Source organism: Chelmon rostratus, chromosome 16, assembly GCF_017976325.1.
Source record: "Chelmon rostratus isolate fCheRos1 chromosome 16, fCheRos1.pri, whole genome shotgun sequence".
NCBI lineage: Eukaryota > Metazoa > Chordata > Actinopteri > Chaetodontiformes > Chaetodontidae > Chelmon > Chelmon rostratus.
Genome location: NC_055673.1, coordinates 12,010,774 through 12,029,899, shown reverse-complemented (window position 1 = coordinate 12,029,899; position 19,126 = coordinate 12,010,774). Strand labels below are relative to the sequence as shown.

The 19,126-nt window shown below is 45.9% G+C and overlaps 1 protein-coding gene across 2 annotated transcripts in view; it reads right to left on the bottom strand.

Moving 5' to 3' along the window:
• The window catches only part of jarid2b (jumonji, AT rich interactive domain 2b), a 102,990-nt gene that overhangs the window by 30,110 nt on the left and 53,754 nt on the right, over positions 1–19,126 (bottom strand). For both annotated transcript variants that reach the window (XM_041955720.1, XM_041955721.1), the window contains exons 3-4: positions 15,574–15,703; positions 820–1,043 (exon numbers count right to left, since the gene is read on the bottom strand). In XM_041955720.1, the coding sequence (XP_041811654.1) occupies positions 820–1,043; positions 15,574–15,703 (354 nt within the window). The remainder of the gene's footprint in view (positions 1–819; positions 1,044–15,573; positions 15,704–19,126) is intronic.

Sequence of the window (19,126 nt, the reverse complement as noted above, 5' to 3'; positions counted from 1 at the left end):
GGGTCTTGGGGGTCAAGCAGAACTTCAGAGCAGAAAGTTTTTGCAGTGTCCTGGCAGCGGACCTCCTCTGTGTGCTGGCCAGCAGAGCCCAGATTAAAAGTAACACGAATCCTTGATCAACTCCACAGGAAGAGAGACGAGGATCTGTTTAGTTACTCTGAGTGTCGAGGGGGGGTCGCGGTTAATTTGAGCTACTGTACGCAGGCAGTTTATGTTGGTGTGTGATTGTATCTCTGTTCCTGCATTTAGCCCAAATAGTTTTCCCTGTTAAGACACTCCCAATAAACAATGCTGCTGTTTGTGAGCTGCACACACACACACACACAACTCTAATTACTCCGCCATGGCTTTTACAGTTCATTTGACATCTGAGGTGCTACATAGTGTCAATGAACCTGTGTAGTGTTTGTAGTGTAAGGGTGTGTGTGACTGTGTGAGAACTACATGCACGCACAGCAGCTGCTGTGGTGGAGGGTGATGGGCAAGGTGTTAAAGAGACAGATAGTTGTTGAAAGGTGGGAGGGGAGAGATGTGTAAGCTGATGAAATGCAGGATAATCTTAGCCTGGGGTAAGTGCACTGTTATTTGTAGTATGTGTGCACGTGTGGTTTTGTGCGTGTGGGTGACGGGTGATCAAAACCTGACTTCACAAAACTTACTGCGCTTGAATGGAACGACTCTGTGTGTGCATGTGTGTGTCTATAATAAGCTGCTATTAGAAGCGTAAATACTGCAGGCTTATTCAAAGGCAGCCAATCTGTAGCAAAATGTCGTCCAGCCTCAGCCTGTGACATATCTGACATATCTGCAGCGTCTTACCTCTGAGGCAGAGGAAGGTGAGGAAGTCCTCCGTCTTGGGCTTGCGTCTGGACAAGTCCTGAATGGAAGAGGACAGGGACGAAGAGGCGAGGGATGAGAGGGACGAGGAGGGCACGGTGGCCAGGCCGGTGTTCAGGCTGCCTGTGTCTGCCACTTTGACCGGCGTAGTGCTGGGCGAGTTGGGCTGCGACTGGGCAAACTTCCTCTGGGCCTGGAGCCGAGGTCTGAGAGGGAGAGAAGAAGGAGGAGTGAGTTAATGATATGTATTACTGAAGTACAGCCGAGCACACCGGTGTTTACGCCACAGCGGTGGGCCACCACGGCAAGGAGGCTGCCACGACCACTTCAGGCTACATTCACACTCGTGCATTTTCATTTTAGAAAGAATACCTTCTGCTACGTGTATGTCCGAAATCCACATTACTGATGCATGTTAAAACCCCTAAAGCACAGAAACAGTGACACAGACACCCACGTTCGCTTTCTGATTGGGTCTTATCAGTCACAACGTGTCCTTCCCCTGATTCGTCATGCCCCTGTCACATGACCCTTTTCCAGAGGAAATCAAACAACAAGCCTACCAGCAGGTAATTCAACATGGATAACAAATTACAGCTGCTGTGCAATTAAATTCTGCATTTTGTCAAGCTACTTGTCTTTACTTATCTTAAACCGCTGTTTTAAAAATGAACATGAATTAGTGTGGACGCAGCCAAAGATAATGGCTAAGTTAATACTTTTTATCAGATTTTATGCCCCAAGCACTACAGGACTTAGCAAGATATATCACATTGATTTCAAATAATCAAATACAATTATACATTAGAAAAAAAAAAAACATTGTGCAGAAGCGTGTAGTTGCTGCACATTTTGCATGCCTGGAATATGCTGTGTGAGGTACGTGGTGCTGATCCGTCATCACGATACATCTCAGCAAAAGACGAAGCCGCCTGCAGCTGATTAAAATAACACTTTTGCCCTTTTGCTTACTAGCACACACACATGCACACTCATCTTTCTTATTACTGTGGCCATCATCTCACTGTAGGGTGGATTACTGAGACTATTATCCTGTGGTGAAAAATTGATCACTTTTTTATGTGTGTGTGTGTGTGTGTGCGAGCCCACGATCACTTGCAGGCACCGACGCACTCATGGTCATTCAGTGTTCAGAGCGTTTGGGTGCATTTCACTGCAAATATGCACAAACTACAAATTACATTATCAGAACAACGAACATGTGTGTAGTCCCGGATGCAAACGCATGTATAGTAGTTCCTCTTTATTCCTATTGAGCTCTGAGTGAAAGATAATTGAGCTGTCTATAAAGCAGAACCAGCGGCGGCAGCTCATGATAAACAAATACCTGGGAACTGTCTGCAAGAGCGGAACAAACTTGTTTCGCCATCTCTCCATCTTTCAGCGGTTTTTCTCCTTTACTTACATCTCTTTCTCACTTCTCACCATTTTATTTTCCACCTTTTCTCTTTCAGCACAAAACCTTTGAGATGTCTCTCTCATTTTTCTCTCTGCTTGTCTCTTTTCTCTCTTTATTTCACTGTGTGTGTCAGCGGAGGCGAGGGAAGGAGGAGAATATTAAAGACGTGGATGTCTGAGAAAAAGCGATGGACTTACCTGTCACACCACCCCCCTCATACACACAACGCGCACACACACCTGGGTGTGGACCCTCACTCTCGCACACACTTTACACGTAGGCGCATGCACCCACAGAAGCACACAAACCATAAAAGTCCTAGAGTGTCATGGGCCACATGAATTGGCAAGCGGCCTCAATCGATTATCGCAGCTGTGTGTGTGTGTGTGTGTGTGTGTGTGTGTGTGTGTGTGTGTGTGTGTGTGTCTGTGAGAGAGAGCCATGCTAGAAATGTTGAAGAGTAGCGATAGAAGCAATGTGATATCCTGGTATTATCTGTCAATTTGCCGCGGACCGGATTGAAGTAAGGGAAGATAGGATCGTGTCTGGAGAACACCCACAATGCATTTGGTGCACTGAAAAGGTGCAGAGTTCCGATTACACTTCAATCAGGGAACAGCGCGGTGTCAAAACGTGTCAATTTCCTGCCACGACATGGGTGTAAGCTCAATATGTGAGAAATTGAGAGATGATTGCACGCACATTGCCAAAGCGCTGCATTTGGCCGCAAGGTGTGAGAAAACTGAGCCGAGTTTGTTTACAGTCAGAACGCTCAGTAAACAAAAGCTTCGTTTTATAAGCTGGAATTCAATTATGCACAAAAGTGATCTGCATTTACACAACTGCAATTCGCTTTAAATGTCCAAATCGTCCACCAGGCTCATCATTTAAGGCATTTTAGTCTCCAGACAAATGCGGCGGCAAAAGGTTTAATCACTAACTTTACCGAAGAGAAGGTGTTACAGTGCTGCCTTATTTCAACATTCATGTAAGAGCTAGGTGTGCACAGGAGGTGCCGTTTTCCCCTGGAACACGGGAAGAACGCGACGATTCACCCGGCAAACAACACAATGGGGACAGGTGTCACTTCACACAGGGCTGTGATCTACTTGCAAGAAAAGATTGAGGGCAAGAAGGCAGCACGAGCGTGAAAGAGCTGAGAGGCCACCAAAGAATGGAAGAGACAAAGAAAGAAGAGACAAAGAAAGAGAGAGGCTGATTTTTGCTGAGGTTGTCCTGCAGTTTGGATGAGGGCATATTAGTATAAGGTAGTAAATGAAAGATAAAGGAGAGAAGGAAAAAATGCAGAGAATGGACCAATCGAAACCCACTCAAGGCCAAAGATGAGAAAAGTGTGAGAGGTAAAAGCACAATTGTCTTTGCACCGCACATCTGCATTGTACCCACTAGGCTGGCCTTGTTGTCGCCTGACTGGAGGGATTCAACATGTGCACAGATGCAAACACTTGCACACATACTCGCATGCAAAAAGTACAAACAAACACTAACACCCTTGCCTGGCCAACGTCAAGTCTAGCCTCATGTAACATTGACCTTCTCAGTCTGCACGCACGGCATAGCAAAACTTTGGCTGCGCCCACCAGGGACGGAGAGCGCGGGGGCATACCGACAGAGAGAAGTACGGAAAGGGACGAGGCCGAAGCCGGAGAGCGAGATGAAGCGATGGGGGAGAGAGAGGGGAGGAAGGGGCGGTGGGAGGATGAGGCTGGAAGCAGGGAGGTGTGCGTGACTGTAAGGCTGGGTGAGACGCAGCGTGTGAGAGAGGAGAGGAGAGGAGGAAAGATGCAGTTTATGCAGAGCTATTGCAATCAGCAGTGTGGTAACTTTAACCACAAACATGCCACTACATCCACTTTGGTATTTCAACAGAGTGCTAGTGTGCACACACACACAGAAATTTAAGATATCAGTCAAGTAACAGTTAAAAGTAGACTAAAGGGGATTTATACTGTAGTTACAATGAAGGTTTCACTGGGATTTAACCTCAGTTTAATTTATTGTGCAGTCAAGATATCAAAGGACCTTCATGGCATTTTCTATAGAACACTTCACAACAACTTCACAGCCCGTTTGCTACATCACTACCAGTGGAATCACTCGTGGAGCCACTCTGTTGGCTGCATGTACTGAGCTGTGTTTTATGGCCGTAAAACTTCAAAAACTATTTATGGAGATGCTTCTAAAAGCATTTTTTTTCCTTTTCACTCCCTCTCACTGTCAGGCCAGCCTCTCTTTCATGCTCAAGTGCATTCTTTGTTGTTCATCCATGGTCTTTCCTCTCTAAGACCCGTCTTACACGCATCCGTCTTTCACCCGCCCTTCTCTTCTGTTCAGAATTTGACTGAAGGCAGAAAAGCTTGCAGTGTCAAGTGTGCATGTACTGTATGAGTGCATGTGTGCTTGTAGGCTTTAATAGACCTTGAGGGGACTGCTTGTTACACACACACACACACACACAAAACCCCACACCACACTCCTTACAACACCTTCATATTAATAGTTAAATTAATTCAATTTCTTATTGCTCTTGCATAAACATAGCACGGCCGTGTGCGAACACCTGTAGGTATGCATGGCTGTGTAGCTGTTGCTATGCTATGCAGTCACCCAAACCTCTCCCACCATCCAATAAATTCAATCACCTTCAATTTAATATTGCAGAGGAGGGAGCAGCGCAGACTAAGCGGTGCAACCAACACTTTCTAAACAGTAAGCACAAGCTCTCCATAAAAGCCTCTTTGTAAGCTAAACCCTGGATAGTTTTATTGCTCCAGCCTTAGATGAATAGGATTCTATTTAACTACTTAAAAGGAGAGATTTACACACTCAAAAAAAAAAAGAAAAACAGGCAATATGACAACGGAGGTAAAGCACGAGCAACTGTGCAAAAGACAGGGGACAGAGAAAGATGAGCTAATAAAGCAAAGTGCTTCCTACATCCTGTCTAGACAGTCAGCCCGAGCCTCTTTAGACAAGGTTTTCCCTGGGACCATCCTCCGTTATCTGTTACCTATTATAACCAACATGGGAGATATATTCAGCGGGAGGGGGGGGGGGGCTTTCCCAAAGTCACCAAATATACATTTGTGGTTACAGGTAATCTCTGATAATTGGACTAAATCTCTATTTATGTACATTTCAATGCGCACTATCAGTTGTCATCTTCTTTCTTTATTGGCATTCTAAAAGCAAGAACAGGGCTAATAAAAAGGTAATAAAAACAGAGCTGCTTCACTGATGATGTGATAATGTGGGTTTGGCAGTGGATGCACAGGCAGGGGGAACGGATAAATAAAAGCGGATCACCTACGACTTCAGTAGCCGATTATTTTAAAGATGCAGACAGCTCTCATCTTATAGTGAAATACAGTTCAGGTGGCAAAACAGCGTTGCTATTATTATCCCTTTTAAGGGGAATTAGAGCGTGGAAAACAATTATAGCAGCACTCGGTTAACAAATTCATCCAGATTCCTCTGAACTGAAGCCTTGTTCCCAATATTTTGCCAATATGTTAATGCTGGGCCACGTCTCTACTTGTATGAGGAGACAACCAAGCATGCATGAGAGAGGCTTGAGTATACCTGACACACAAACACGCACGCACGCACGCACGCACGCACGCACGCACGCACGCACACACACACACACACACACTTCAGGGTCCCACAGACCAGGTAAATATTGAGAAATCAGCATGGGAACAATTTGCATTGACATGACTGTTTTTGTAAATGCACTGAAGGCTGAGGGGTAACATGAGCCTCTGATTTAGCTCTCCGTCTGCCCAGAGGAGGGCTGCCTGCCTGTGTGTGTGTGTGTGTGTGAGTCCGGGAACACTGTGTTCCCACTCGTGCTGAACTATACTAGTACAGTGCCATAGCAGGTAAGTGAGGCTTACGTAAGTTGAAATTAGCCTGATTGTTCTGATTGAAGGCAAATGAGAGGAGAGCTGGAGAGACGCAGGGAGGGAAAAAGAGGAAAGAGAGACCCAACAGGGGGAGAAAAAGCAACGAGATTACAGCAGGATGTCCCCATTCATCCCATCCTAATCCACCTTTCATCCATCCCTTCCTCCCTTCATCGTTTCCTGCTACCCCCCAGCCATCTAGCCTTCAAAGGGATGCTCTAATGTCTAATATTACACGTGCCACTGTAGCTGCTGGGGCATTGATTATCTCTGAGAGACGGAGTGAGAAAATTTCGAAGATCCTGTCAGCCAGCGATCCTGGGAAACGAGACCAAAAGGAGGAAAAAGAAAGGGAGAGCATAAAGGGCCATTTGTGATTTCCCTCTAACACATAAAATGAAGCAAGATAAAAAATGGGAAGGAGGCGGTGATGAAAGGACAGAGGGCCTGGGACAGAGAGGAAGATGAGCTACAGCTAGCTGAATGCCAAAGCCAGACCGTGGACGTGGACAGCCGACACGGATCCCACACATGCACGCGGTCCCTGTCAATCAAAGACTTCTAGCACTCTTCTTCTGTCTCCATCTTATCAACACCTTTTCAGTGATGGCCCTTTCCATGGGAACTGCTGTGATAGCAAGACTCCTCAATGTGGTCATCTCGACTTATGTTTCGAGGTCGTTGGCAGGCATCCACCCTGCTGAAGTGTCTCTGAGCAAAGCTACACTCCCTACCGGGATTAGAGGGTGACATGGGAGTGGATTTTCACTGCCGTCCCATCCCATCCCTGAAGACAGCTGTATGATTATATGGCCCTCCTGATACGGCCATCATCGTTTTACTCTGCTTTGCAACTTGGCATTTGAATATTGGTGGCTGCATCATGCATCATGCAGCATGCATCATCAATCCACAGTCCACACACGTCATGCACTGATCTGGTGACTGCATCCAACCACCACCAGCCACCAGAGCAGACAGGAGAGAATAAAAAGAAACAGAACAGAACAACTAGCATTCTGTTCAAAATGAAGAAAACTGTGTTTACTCTTATTAGAGCTCCATATTTATATATAAAAACGGTTGACTTTTCTTTCCTGCCCCACAGGAAAATGTCAGCCTCTACCACGGATGTTGGTCGGACCCTCGTCTCTGACCCTCTCCTGGTGGAGGGAAGCCAGCAAAAACTGAATTTCTCCTTCGCACTCAGTCAATAACTCAATAACCCTCAGTGTAGGAGAAGGAGAACCGCCAACCTCCAGCTGGCTCCTTGCACCACTTTACTGTCAGCCAAAGCACATCGGCAGGGTGCACAGTACAGGGAACGCGATGACTAAGCACATGTGTGTGTGTTTGTGTGCGCAGAGCTGACACCAGCTGATTTATTAAACCGCATATCAACTCATTTGTGCAGAAAACGCTTATAAAAGATGCAAAGGAAAAATGCTTTAAATGCCAATTAGGCGGGAGTGATTGTTGAAAAAGTGGCCTCCCGTGCACGTTTGATTTATTGAATAAGCTGTTGGCTCGGCATATCAGCGTCTTTCAATTCTTTAAATGTATCAAATATTGACTAATGGAGCCCAACATGTACAAGTACGAGCGCGAGACATGATTTAGAGCAGCGGACGGGACAAACAAAGTGATGCAAACACTGCTGAGAGCCGCACTCCACAGCATGTTATTGATGACGCAGCTTTAATTGCTCAAGCTGGTGTTAATGGGTGAAATCTAGCTTGAAACAAGTAATCGACACCAAATACCAAAATTCTAGATTCTGCTTATAGCCTGAAATTAATTTCCCTTTTTTTCCCACCAAATACAGCATCAGAACTATATGAATTAGCGAATAGAATGACTCTGAATGACTGAGCACCTTCACGTCAGAGGGCATTTAGTGACGAGTGAGTCTGTGGCCCTGAGGTCAGCTAAGGTCACACTGCGCGCCTCCACATGTTGTGTGTGTGTGGCAGCGGCTGTTTGGTTACAGACCTTTGCTGCCATGCCGTAACCCGATGCTTGGATAAGGCCGGCGTGTGGAACAGGAGCTCGCAGTCCCCGTGTTGGTTCGTGCAAACGTGTCAGTGCTGACTCTCAAAGCACTCTGCACTCGTGATGCCGTGAAGTTCTTTGGATGCAAGCAGGCCATGAACGCGGCATTAATTGGAAAATAATTGTTTATCTTAATTGCAAAATACCACCAGAAAGAGCATGAGAAAAAAGAAGGCTGAAAGCAAGGAAAACAAGCAAGAAAGAAAGACAGAAAGCAAAAAGGCAAGCTTTGATGAAGAAGTGTGAAAGTGTAACAGGCCAGGAAAAAAGCGATTAACACAGATAATTATTCTGTATTTAACTTGCATGCACTGGTAGACTGACAGAAGTTGCCAAGACACAACACAAACGAAGCATATATGTTTGAATAACCATACATTTATTTCAGGAATTCAGTAAATGCATGCAAACCAGTACAAGTAACCCTAAAGATATGTCACCCATTCAAAATCTGCCTGCCATATTCTCATTCTTTCGCAGAAATATGGCACATCTGACTCGAGCCGAGTCTTGAGCTTGTCCGTGGTGTGTCCAAAGCTTTGATCGATGTCAGACTTTGCGTTCCCTCCCATGGTAAAGGTTATTGTGTGAGGAGAGGAGCGCTGATCCAGAGTCTGTACCTTAGGGGCTGTATTAATTGGCTCCAGATGGCCCACATGGTGCTGATAAAAGACTACCTCACTGCAGCTGGCTCTGTGAGTGTGTGTGTGTGTGTGTGTTGTGCTGTGTGTGTTTGCTTGAGTCCATTTTGGCCCGATCAGAGCAACATAAATGTACATGTTTATGTGAATAAGAGTATGAATGTTTATACGCAGGGATTACGCGTCACCAAATGTGTGTGTGTGTGTGTGTGTGTGCGTGTGTGTTTAATCAATGCCCCTGCCCTCTCGTCTATATTTATTTCTGTTCAGATCAAATCCATCAGCAGATAAATGAATGAAAATAAATTGTGTGTATGCACGGCGATCACACTATAATTGACGCCATGTGTATGTACGAATATGAGCACTAAAGCTTGTGCACGAAAAAGACAAAGCTACTATGTTTTAGCACAGATGCTGAACTTTTCTCAGCTGTGAATTCACTGTATACCTTTTAGTCTGATGCATTTAAGAGCTCCAGATGTTTACAGATGTTACTTTAACTACCAGCGCACCATGACGCCCTCAGACCAGGTTCACAACACAAACCCCAAAAGTCATAACAGTCATAACTCCACCTTCCTCTCACCCACTGACCTTGTGACCTTCACACATGCAGACAGCCCCTGTACGGGCCACAGAGGCACACACGCTGAGCACGTGCACACCAAACACAAACACCACTGTTAGTCAATGAGCCAAAGCTGCTGAGAGGACAAATATGTACACAGTAGTCCACTGGAGCACGCCTTAATAGCCATGATAGGACGGTATATTTACTGCAGTATTTCTGTATATTTTGTCAACATGTGGTTTTAATGCTCAACTGCTTTGCGTTGACATCAAGATAAATGTGACTGTGTTATTCAGAGGTGTGTGTGTGTTTGTATGTGTGTGTGTGTGTGTGTGTGTGTGGTTCCCAGATGAGACAGCTATATGCCTCACGCAGTAACAATAAGGCTAAAATTCATTGGAGATTAAAGATATCACAGGGCTTGTATGCATATTTAAATATAACCTTGGCTTTTCACTCGTCCTGCAACCCCCCCTTCTCCGTTTTTTTTTTTTTTTTTTTTGAATGAAACAATGAGAGTGGAGATGGCCTGATAGGCAGATGTGGAGAGAAAAGACATCTTGACAATAGATCAAGCTTAGCTGTATCTCTGTGAATATATAAATGCTGTATTAGGTCACATGGAAGTCAGCCATCGTCCCCTGTGCCACCTTAAAAGTGCTAATATACAAAAGTGGCACTACGCTTTAGCTAAACGCCCCTGAATGAACTTCAAAACAGAGACAGAGCGTCACCCAGATGAAGCCACAACTTTTGAATTTGTGGTGAATCACAAGGCAGAAAAAAAAAGTTATTTAACAGCACTTCCTGCTCTGCTTCTTTTTCTCTCACAGCCAGGAGGAAAAGATTAAACAATGCACTTCAGTGGTGGCTTTGTTAGCAGTCAAGGTCCACCGCTCAGGGCTATTTGCCCCACCCCTTCACAACAGAGGCTGAACTCAAACCCTATGACCTCCGACCTTGAAGTCCTCCTTCAATCACTCCTGGGAGAAGCTGACCACAGCAAGGCTAGGTCAATAAACATCAGAGATGGATCTGTACGTGCTTAGCAATCAGCTAAGCTGGAGACGCGTATGTGGACCCCTCAGAGGCCTTGAGTGGACTTGAGGCCTTGGAGCTAGAGACACGGGAGGCTCAAACAAAGATCAGGGACAAGTGGAGTACAGTGAGGTGCTATTACAATACAACAGGTCCATGAAACGAATAGTAAACATTCATTTTCTTATTCTGGCATGCAGCTATTTCTGTTATTTTCATGAGCTCCAGCTTTTAAGTGTCTTGGTATCCTGTGGTGCAGCAATTAGAACAACTAAGCAGACAGATTTGAAAGAAACTGAAGTGTGTACACAGACACAAGCAACGTGATCTAAGCACTAAACGCACACATCATTCCCAACTGATCAACGACCCTTCCAGTGGGTCGCTGCACTCTGCAACGCAGCCCCTCCTGCTGCACGATTTAGTGAGCTCTGGCTTTAATAGCACAGCAAGGTGTAACATGTTGCTTTCCTTTGGTTTTATCAAGCTATATTTAAATGAATACTTTCTTACTTTTACTGGAACACATAACTTGACACACAGGGGCTTTGCTCCGTGTCGTGTCATCTCAAAATTATCTTATTTTAACATACAGATACAGTATTCTGAGTCATCTTTGATACTTTTGCTGCTAAAAAGGGACACAAACTATTAAAAGACTTTTCTGACTGGCAGCCCCAATTGCTCCAGATACAAAAATAACAGTGTGCAGTAAATCCCATGAACCGTTCAGATTTTGCTGCATTATGCCGTAAGAAGCACCAAGCAAACCAGTTGCAACATGGTTAATCCGGCCAACAATCGCAGCTCCGGCACTTGTATTTGACAGTGATTATGGGAGCGAGTTTGCTCGCTGAGTGACATTGTGCACTGTGGTGGATGGTTAATACTCCTTCGCCCTGCCATTTCGGCAGAGCGGAAGGCTTTCATAAAGCCGCAGCGACAATGGGAGGAGAGTTTACAGGAGATTTTGGAGACTGACATGCTGACATGGCGGGGTGAGTCGCTGACAGACGCACAGAGACAGGAGGGAGAGAGGAAACAAAGAGAGAGACACGTCTAACTGTTCTGGAGTAAGCGCAGACACAGTGGTCGTGCTCCAAATATTAAAAAAAAGGCACACAGAGCCCCCATTTGACCACAAAACCAAGGATGCCATTCTAACTGAGCGGCTCAGTCTGTCCAGCTGTCTATCTGTGCCTGTTTGTCTGTGAGTGTGGGCACTCCACTGTGTATGAATGCAACATTAGGTGTAAGTAGTATAGCAAGGTGTTACACTGCATACAGGCTCACTCACAATACCATCTTAAGTAAATCAATAGACACATTATGGTCCTCTATCAACACACACACACACATTTGCAGTGTGTGCATGCAGGCCTGCGCGCACATGCATGTAATCCCTCATAAATGGAAATGGTGATTATGCATTACTGACAAGAGTCATTGGTTACGCTAGACAAGACAAGTGTGTGTGTGTGTGTGTGTGTGTGTGTGTGTGTGTGTGTGTGTGTGTGTGTGTGTGTGTACACACTTGGCATTCATTAAGTCGAAACAAAACAAGCGGCAGCAGCTGAGTGTGTGAGTGTGTGTCTTGGCTGAGACAACAGAGAGAACAGATTCAAAGGGAGCCAAAAGTGGGGTTCAGTAAAGAGAGAGAGAGAGAGAGAGAGAGAAAAGAAGAGGGGGAAAAAAAAGAGAACGTAGAAATTAAGTTGAGAAGTCTGCCGAAGAGGGCCACGCAACTTCTGAGCCACACGCGCTCTACCCCACACTTTTACTGTGCTCTGTAAGTTTTTTTAAACTCACACACAGTTGAACTAATAGCCGAGTCGCCGGGGGCAACGTCATGAAAACCGCCAGCGAGCATTAATCAGGTGAGCTGAAATAAGCCTGAAATATTCCTCATGATCTCATTTTTCTGCTTCTGATTTCATCTCAGGTTCTAATAATCTTAAATCATACCATATTAAATGTTCTTGACTTTTTTTTCCTTTCATTTAGAGGCTGGTAAATTACTACGGGATTATTAATGCACAAATTAAAAACCAGACCTCCATACCTATGTGCTCCAATCAAAGCCCCCAAAATGCCCCGCTCATAAACCAGAGAACCACAGCGGAGTCGTGTTTAGATCGCACCCGTGAGAGCCGTAACGCTGAATGAAAATACCAATGAATGATTTACTCGTTTCATTTATGACTTTACAAGATGCTGACTAAATGCCAACATTCTGACAGCTTATTGGAGAAGAGCAGCATGTTGTGTGACTGAGCTGAGGACGTCCTGCGGGGAGCAGCACAAAGCTATTCAAGTGCAAAACAACTGAAAAATCTCTCAAATCGCACGTGTAAGAGGATACCTGTGCCACTCTGCCAGCCAAGGCACCAACTTCATGGTAAAGACCGTCGAAAAGCCTGCTCTGGGATTTGTCCCGACACCTTGGTGACTGGTAAACACACACACGCTCTTCAACCTAAATCAAATGTGGGGGAGGAACAGAGGCGCAGGAATATAACTAGGTCACTAAACCATGGCAGTGGAGACGAGACCGTGCTGGGCTGTGAATTTAAGTTTGTGTGTGCATGTGTGTGTGTGTGTGTGTGTGTGTGTGTGTGTGCAGGGCCCACTTTTTGGCAGGGGAACCCCCATTTGGAGAATATGGTCATGCTGGTAGGAGAGGGCTACAATGAGCTGGCATGTCTGAGGGGATGTGCTGCCAGTCTCCACCAATCTCAGGAGCATGGGAAGGCAAACACAGAGTTGATCTCAAAGACTTCTAAAGGGGGCCGCTTCCTGCCAAAAATCACTCGCACCTGTCCCTCTGTCTACTGCCTCTCTCCCTCTCTCTCGGCTGCTCCTCCCAGTCTTTCCCCTCTCAGTCTACCCTCTATCCCTTCATCCTCTCTCCACAGCGCGAAACTTTTTTTTTTCTTCACTCTAAAACTGGAAGCAGCCGGGCCGCCGTCCCTCCCTTCTGTTTTGGCTATTGCCAGGTGTAAAAGCTCCTGGCGTTATCTCAGTTAGTCCTGTTCAGGAACAGTGCGGGGCAGCCATGCCAGGGCACTGGAGTCATCCTTCACACATAAAGCGCACACACACACACACATAATAAGCTTTTTAAGAGGGCATGAGGCATTGCCAAGCACTGGCTAGGCTTGTGTTTCATTAGCATCAGATAGAGAGCCTTTCTTCATTCAGTCCTGCTGTGTGTGTTTGTGTGGGTGTGTGCGTGTGTGTGTGTGTGGAGTGGACTAATGAAAACCACGGATCAGGCTGGCCTCTAACTGAACTCCGCTCAACACACATGCACACGCACACACACACGCACACACACGCACACACAGCGTTACAGGCCACCCGAGCACCAGAGAATAAAAGTGCCAGAGTGTCCTTGTTACACCTTATTCCTCAGCTGGTGGAGTGTTTACACTTTGCTATAATATAAGCCACAGGGTCACTTTGTTTCAATTCAACACTTTCTGTTATTGTCAGTCAGGCGCTACAATTATTCTCTCATGCACAATTCAACCTCATTTATCCTGGCGGACTCCAAGCTCACCTGTTAGCGGGATCTTTTTTTCGACTAATGACAGAAAAATAACATTTTTACGTCTCTCTAGCGGCCGTCCAGAAAAAATGTCTTATCGGCTGCTTCAGAGGCCCGTTCCGAAGGCAGGTAGGCGAAAGCTTGTAATGACCGAGCTCAGATTTGGAGGTTACAGTATCGAATGACAGTGAGGAGGACTTAGGCAGGTGCTTGACACGCAGTGAATGGAGCCTGTATGGGCCGCTCATTACAGAAGGACATCTGCTGCTGTCCGGCCCCCAGACTCCGCCCCTAGCTTTACACTGATGCTTTGATGCCCTCTCAGTATGTGTGTGTGTGTGTGTGTGTGTGTGTGTGTGACAGACCAGCCACAGGAAAAAAACAACACACAGGCACGCACCCACACTCACACACACACCTGCCACCTACAGTAGCTACGCTGGAAAGTAAATAAAAATATAAGAAAATAAGAAAACAGTTTATGGATGCAGGTTTTCACACACACATATGAATGTAAGTTCATTGTGCGCTGCATTACGTGTGCGTGTGCAAGTGGTTTCGTGGCGGAGGGAACGACATCACAACAGCCATTTTAATCCGCTGTACACTCTACAGAGCGTGATTATTTGTAAATCATATTTTCCAGCTTGCGATTTCAAAACCTGCTTCGTGGTGAATGCATTAGAAGCATCACATTTTCCAACAATCCTTTATTCCATTTTCCAAGAACAAGAGGGAGAGAGAGTGTGTTTTGTACCAATCGCTCTCGTATTTTTTCAAAATCCATTTCAATAATTCACTCTTGATATAAATGCCTTCTTTTAAAAAAAAAAAAAAGAAAAGAAAAGAAAAAAGCCGGCCGGAAATTAACAGCTTATTGTGCTGCGCGACAACTTCAGTTTTTAAATGATTCATTTGGAAATGCAAGGCAACATTCCTTTAAGTGGCTAATTATAAATGACTGAAATGGCATTTGCATTAAAAGATGAGGGGGCGTGCTCATTAAAAGACCTCAGCGGCCTTTACAGGGTGGCACTATTTACTCTTCTCTGTTGACTGCCATCTTCTATTAAACTAATGGGCAACTTGCTCTTGTCCAGAAGAGGGAAGAGAAAGAAATGACAAAGAGAGTGCATACACGAAGTTGATAAATCAAAGCGACGGACAAAAGAAGCACTGAAACATTCTGAATTGATTTTGCTGGAGGATGTTGTTAGAGAGGATGCATGGGGAAGTATGGGGCGACGGAGAGAATGAATTACACGAAGAGAGCAAATGAGGGGAAAAAAGAGGGAGATAAAGCACAAGTGTGTAACCCAGTGTGGAGAACTTGAAAGCAGCTGGTATCACGTGGCAGCCTCTTAACCCCCAGAGCTCGGGAAAATTCATCACTACTGAGCTGCACTTACAGTTGGCAACGCTCGCGCAAAAGTTCCTCGTCGCGCTCGCGGCGACACCAGCAGGCTCGCCGTTCCACACCAATGTAAGATTCAAACAGGATTACACGCACATAAACACTCGTGCAGCCTCACCTCTTCTTTGCAGGGCCGTCCTCGCCGTACTTGCCGCCATCCAGGCCCTGAGAACGCAAGGAGCCGTCTTCCTTGTGGCTGCCCTTTGACCCCGAGCCGTTCAGCTGCCCATTGGCGAGGAGAGAAGCACCTGAGGGGAGAAGCACCAAAAGGGGTTACCGGTAAATATTCGACCGATCACCTCCACAGATCTGCCGTGGTCTTCGTTTTATACATTTCATGATCCTGGGAATTTAATATTGCATAAAAACATAGCTCGAGTCTTTAGGGAAAAAAACAATGTTTTCATTTTGACAGTGTTAATAAAGCCTTCTGTTTTGGATTTGACGCAGTGGAGAGGGCTGAGGGCAGAGCAGATACATTTCTTTTGATAAGATTATGGTGGGTCTGCTTTATCTGACAGCGCAGAGCGAACAGAACATGGAAAAAAAGAAGAGCGAGAGAAGTTGATGAATACAGAGAGGACGCAAAATATTCAAGCATCTCCACTGTAAAAAAAAGCATGTGCAGTCAATGCAAAAATAGTGACGAGTCATCCGTTGTGCAGCGATTGTGGCTGGAACTCACACACGGTCCCTTCAGTATCACTTATTGCTATCGCCGGGTTTAAGATTTGGAGAGGAGAGTTACTTATTCATATCTCTGTCCACATTTCCCCCTGTCACATGCAACCGCTGTTCTCTGCTGACGTACGTGATGTGTGCCCTTTGACAACGGATTAAATAAAAATAAATAAATAAATAAATAAAAAACAAGCCTGAGGCAGTGAGAGAGGTGAACAGAAATGGCTGGACTTGACATTCACAGTGAGCCCAATTGACAGAGCCCTAATTAAATATTTAGCAAGCAACTCAGACAAACAAAATAAGCCCCCAGACAGATTCTTAAATCAAAAGCAACAACAGGCACAGAGAATTCAAATTAGGTCAAACAGAGGAGTGGAAGTCAATGGTAATTAAAGGAGACAACCAAATTAAATAGATATCACAAGGCTTGATTTCCTCATGGGCAGTTCCAGCAATTCTTGGAACGTGTCACACGGGTTTGTCTGATTCCACAACAGCACATGAGCGAGCAAACTTGTCGTGCAAACGACCGGGGGAAGTTCAAAGCTCTTCGAGAAGAATGCTGCCAAGGAGACTGAGTGGAGACGGAGGCGCGGCCACGTGTTTAAAACGCATCTGAAATGTCACTCTGCAGAACTGAAAGCTGAAGATTTATATCAGCCAGCGAGCAGCACGGCAATCAAACGCTCGACACCAGCGGCAATTAATAACGTTTTGCCCGTTTTGACCCGTTCTGACAAGTATCCGCGCCTGACTGGACTTCGGTATGGTGGGTTGTTAAATTATTCACGTGGATGTTGCAAAAACAAAACGATGAGTCAAGCTCCCAGTGGTTTGTTTAACCGAGAACACCGCTGTCATAAACCCTTTCATTCACCTTTCCGCCGGTGAGCCACTCTCTCATTCGCTGAGGGACTCTTCCCTGCACACCCAGTGAAATTCCATTTGGCTGATGCTTCAGAGGGATGTGTCACTCACCCCGCACCGCAAACTCCTAATGGCGGGTGTCAAAAGTAAATTAAGATAATAACGACAGCGGAGCGCGGGTTAGGATAAGTGGCAACTTGAATGATATCCTAGCAGCGAGGAGGCTACTGTGGGACAAGCCCAGGCATTGTGTCATGTGAGGAAGACGGGACGGGGAGGGGAGCAGTGAGATCAAATCACGGGACGAAGATGAGCAGTTGTGGAGCAGGTAAAAGGAGTTTTCAAACGTATGATTTAAGTGAGATTTATAAAGGTGCTTTGGGCTGAAGGAGCACACACACGGAGTCACACTTTCTCATTACTGCGCAGACACACGGGCTTGTTGGTTTCTCCTCACACGCAGGGCAGGTCAGTACCTGAAAGCGGAGGTACAGTCATCACACACAGATCGTTGCGGTCAGAGAGCTAACAAGCGCGGGTGTGATGAGTAAGGCCGCTGCACTGCTGTCAATGCTTTATGTTGGCGCTGGAGAGCCTGGAAGTCTATAGGGCAGGGGTGAATCACTGCCTAACAATGTCATGGTTAGCACGAAGGGCGGCCACCCCGGCGCCTCCAATCAATCCAAAGTTTCACTTTGAAGTTTCCTCTTTTCAAGCTAACGTGGATTTTAAAATGAGAACATTTTCAATTAATCTGCATTTGTGAAATGTTTTTAACCCTTTTTTGTTAGGATGAATTCCAAAAATGATAATTTGCTCAGGCAATGCAAAGAGTCCTGTCACGACTTCTGGACGACGTGTTTCGCCAGTGAAAGTTGCACTGGAGCAAAACGAACCTCATTAACTTTAATTGTGCTCTGAAAAATGACTGACGCATGATGTCCCCACAGGATGCAAAAAACAAACAGTCAGAGGCCCGTTTCCCCGCCCCCTCCCCTCCATCTACCCCGACGTTCCTCCGAAGAGCTGTTTGACATATGCCGGTCACACAAGAACGCCCGTCTGAGGGCGCAGAGCTGTGAATCTTGGGATGGCAGAGGACTGGGGGTGAGCGGGGCAGGGAGCCAAAGGCCGGTGCCTAAACCAGGGCTCCCGGCGCCGTTGGAGGCCTACGACAGGAAGCTGCAGTCGTGGCAGGCTGGAACAGGATGCGGCAGCGGAGGCTAGTGTGCCATCCCAATAGCTGCTCCTATGGGGGGGGGGTTCTAATCAGATTTATGCGTGCTTAACTAAGCCCATCGCCTCGCTATGTTCACCTCCAAGTCTCGAGAGAGCAGCAGGGAGTGAGCAGAGGTACATAGCGTAACATGGCATATCACAGTGCTGAGAGGAGCCTATTAGTGTGAGCCGCAGTAATAAGTGGAACTATAGCGGAGTAGTCATGCCATAAGAAAGACTCTTTGCGGGGGCAGAGAGTGCCCCCTTATAGGCTCTTGATTACACTCAGAAACACAGGCTTAATGTGAAAAAGACTGCAATGCTATACGTAGTGGACAGGGAACCATGTCAGGGCTGTGAACACAGCTGTGAAGAAACGCTTACTTGTTTCTTGGTTTGCAGATGTACGCTAATCTGTCTTGACTTCTGTACAAATTTCAGTTCAAATTCTAATGTTATATAAGACTATAATCTCCCTTTCCCTCTTGTAAACAAGAGCACTAAAATTCTATTTCATGCCCTTTGTTCAAGTAATCCTCCGTGCCTGCACACAATTAAAACAGCGGGATAATATAAAAAGAAACAATGGGTAGTTTTATTTTCGGGAAACTCCCCATAGTACCCGTTCCCAGGCGTTTTTTCAGATAGAGACAGATACTAAAATCGCCTGCCTGGCGAGCGGATTTCAAATAGCCCCAAATATATTGCTCCTCCTTCCAAAATTAGACCTACCAGCATCGCATGAAACTTACCACAAGCCAGAACAAAAGCACACAACAACAATGTGCAGTTCAGAAACGTGGCATCTGCTTCGTGATGTTCAAGGCTGTAAATCTAAAGCATCAAAGGGATAGACTGGATACTGGAAGGGCTTGAGCTGCCGCGTGGAAAGAGCCCGCGAG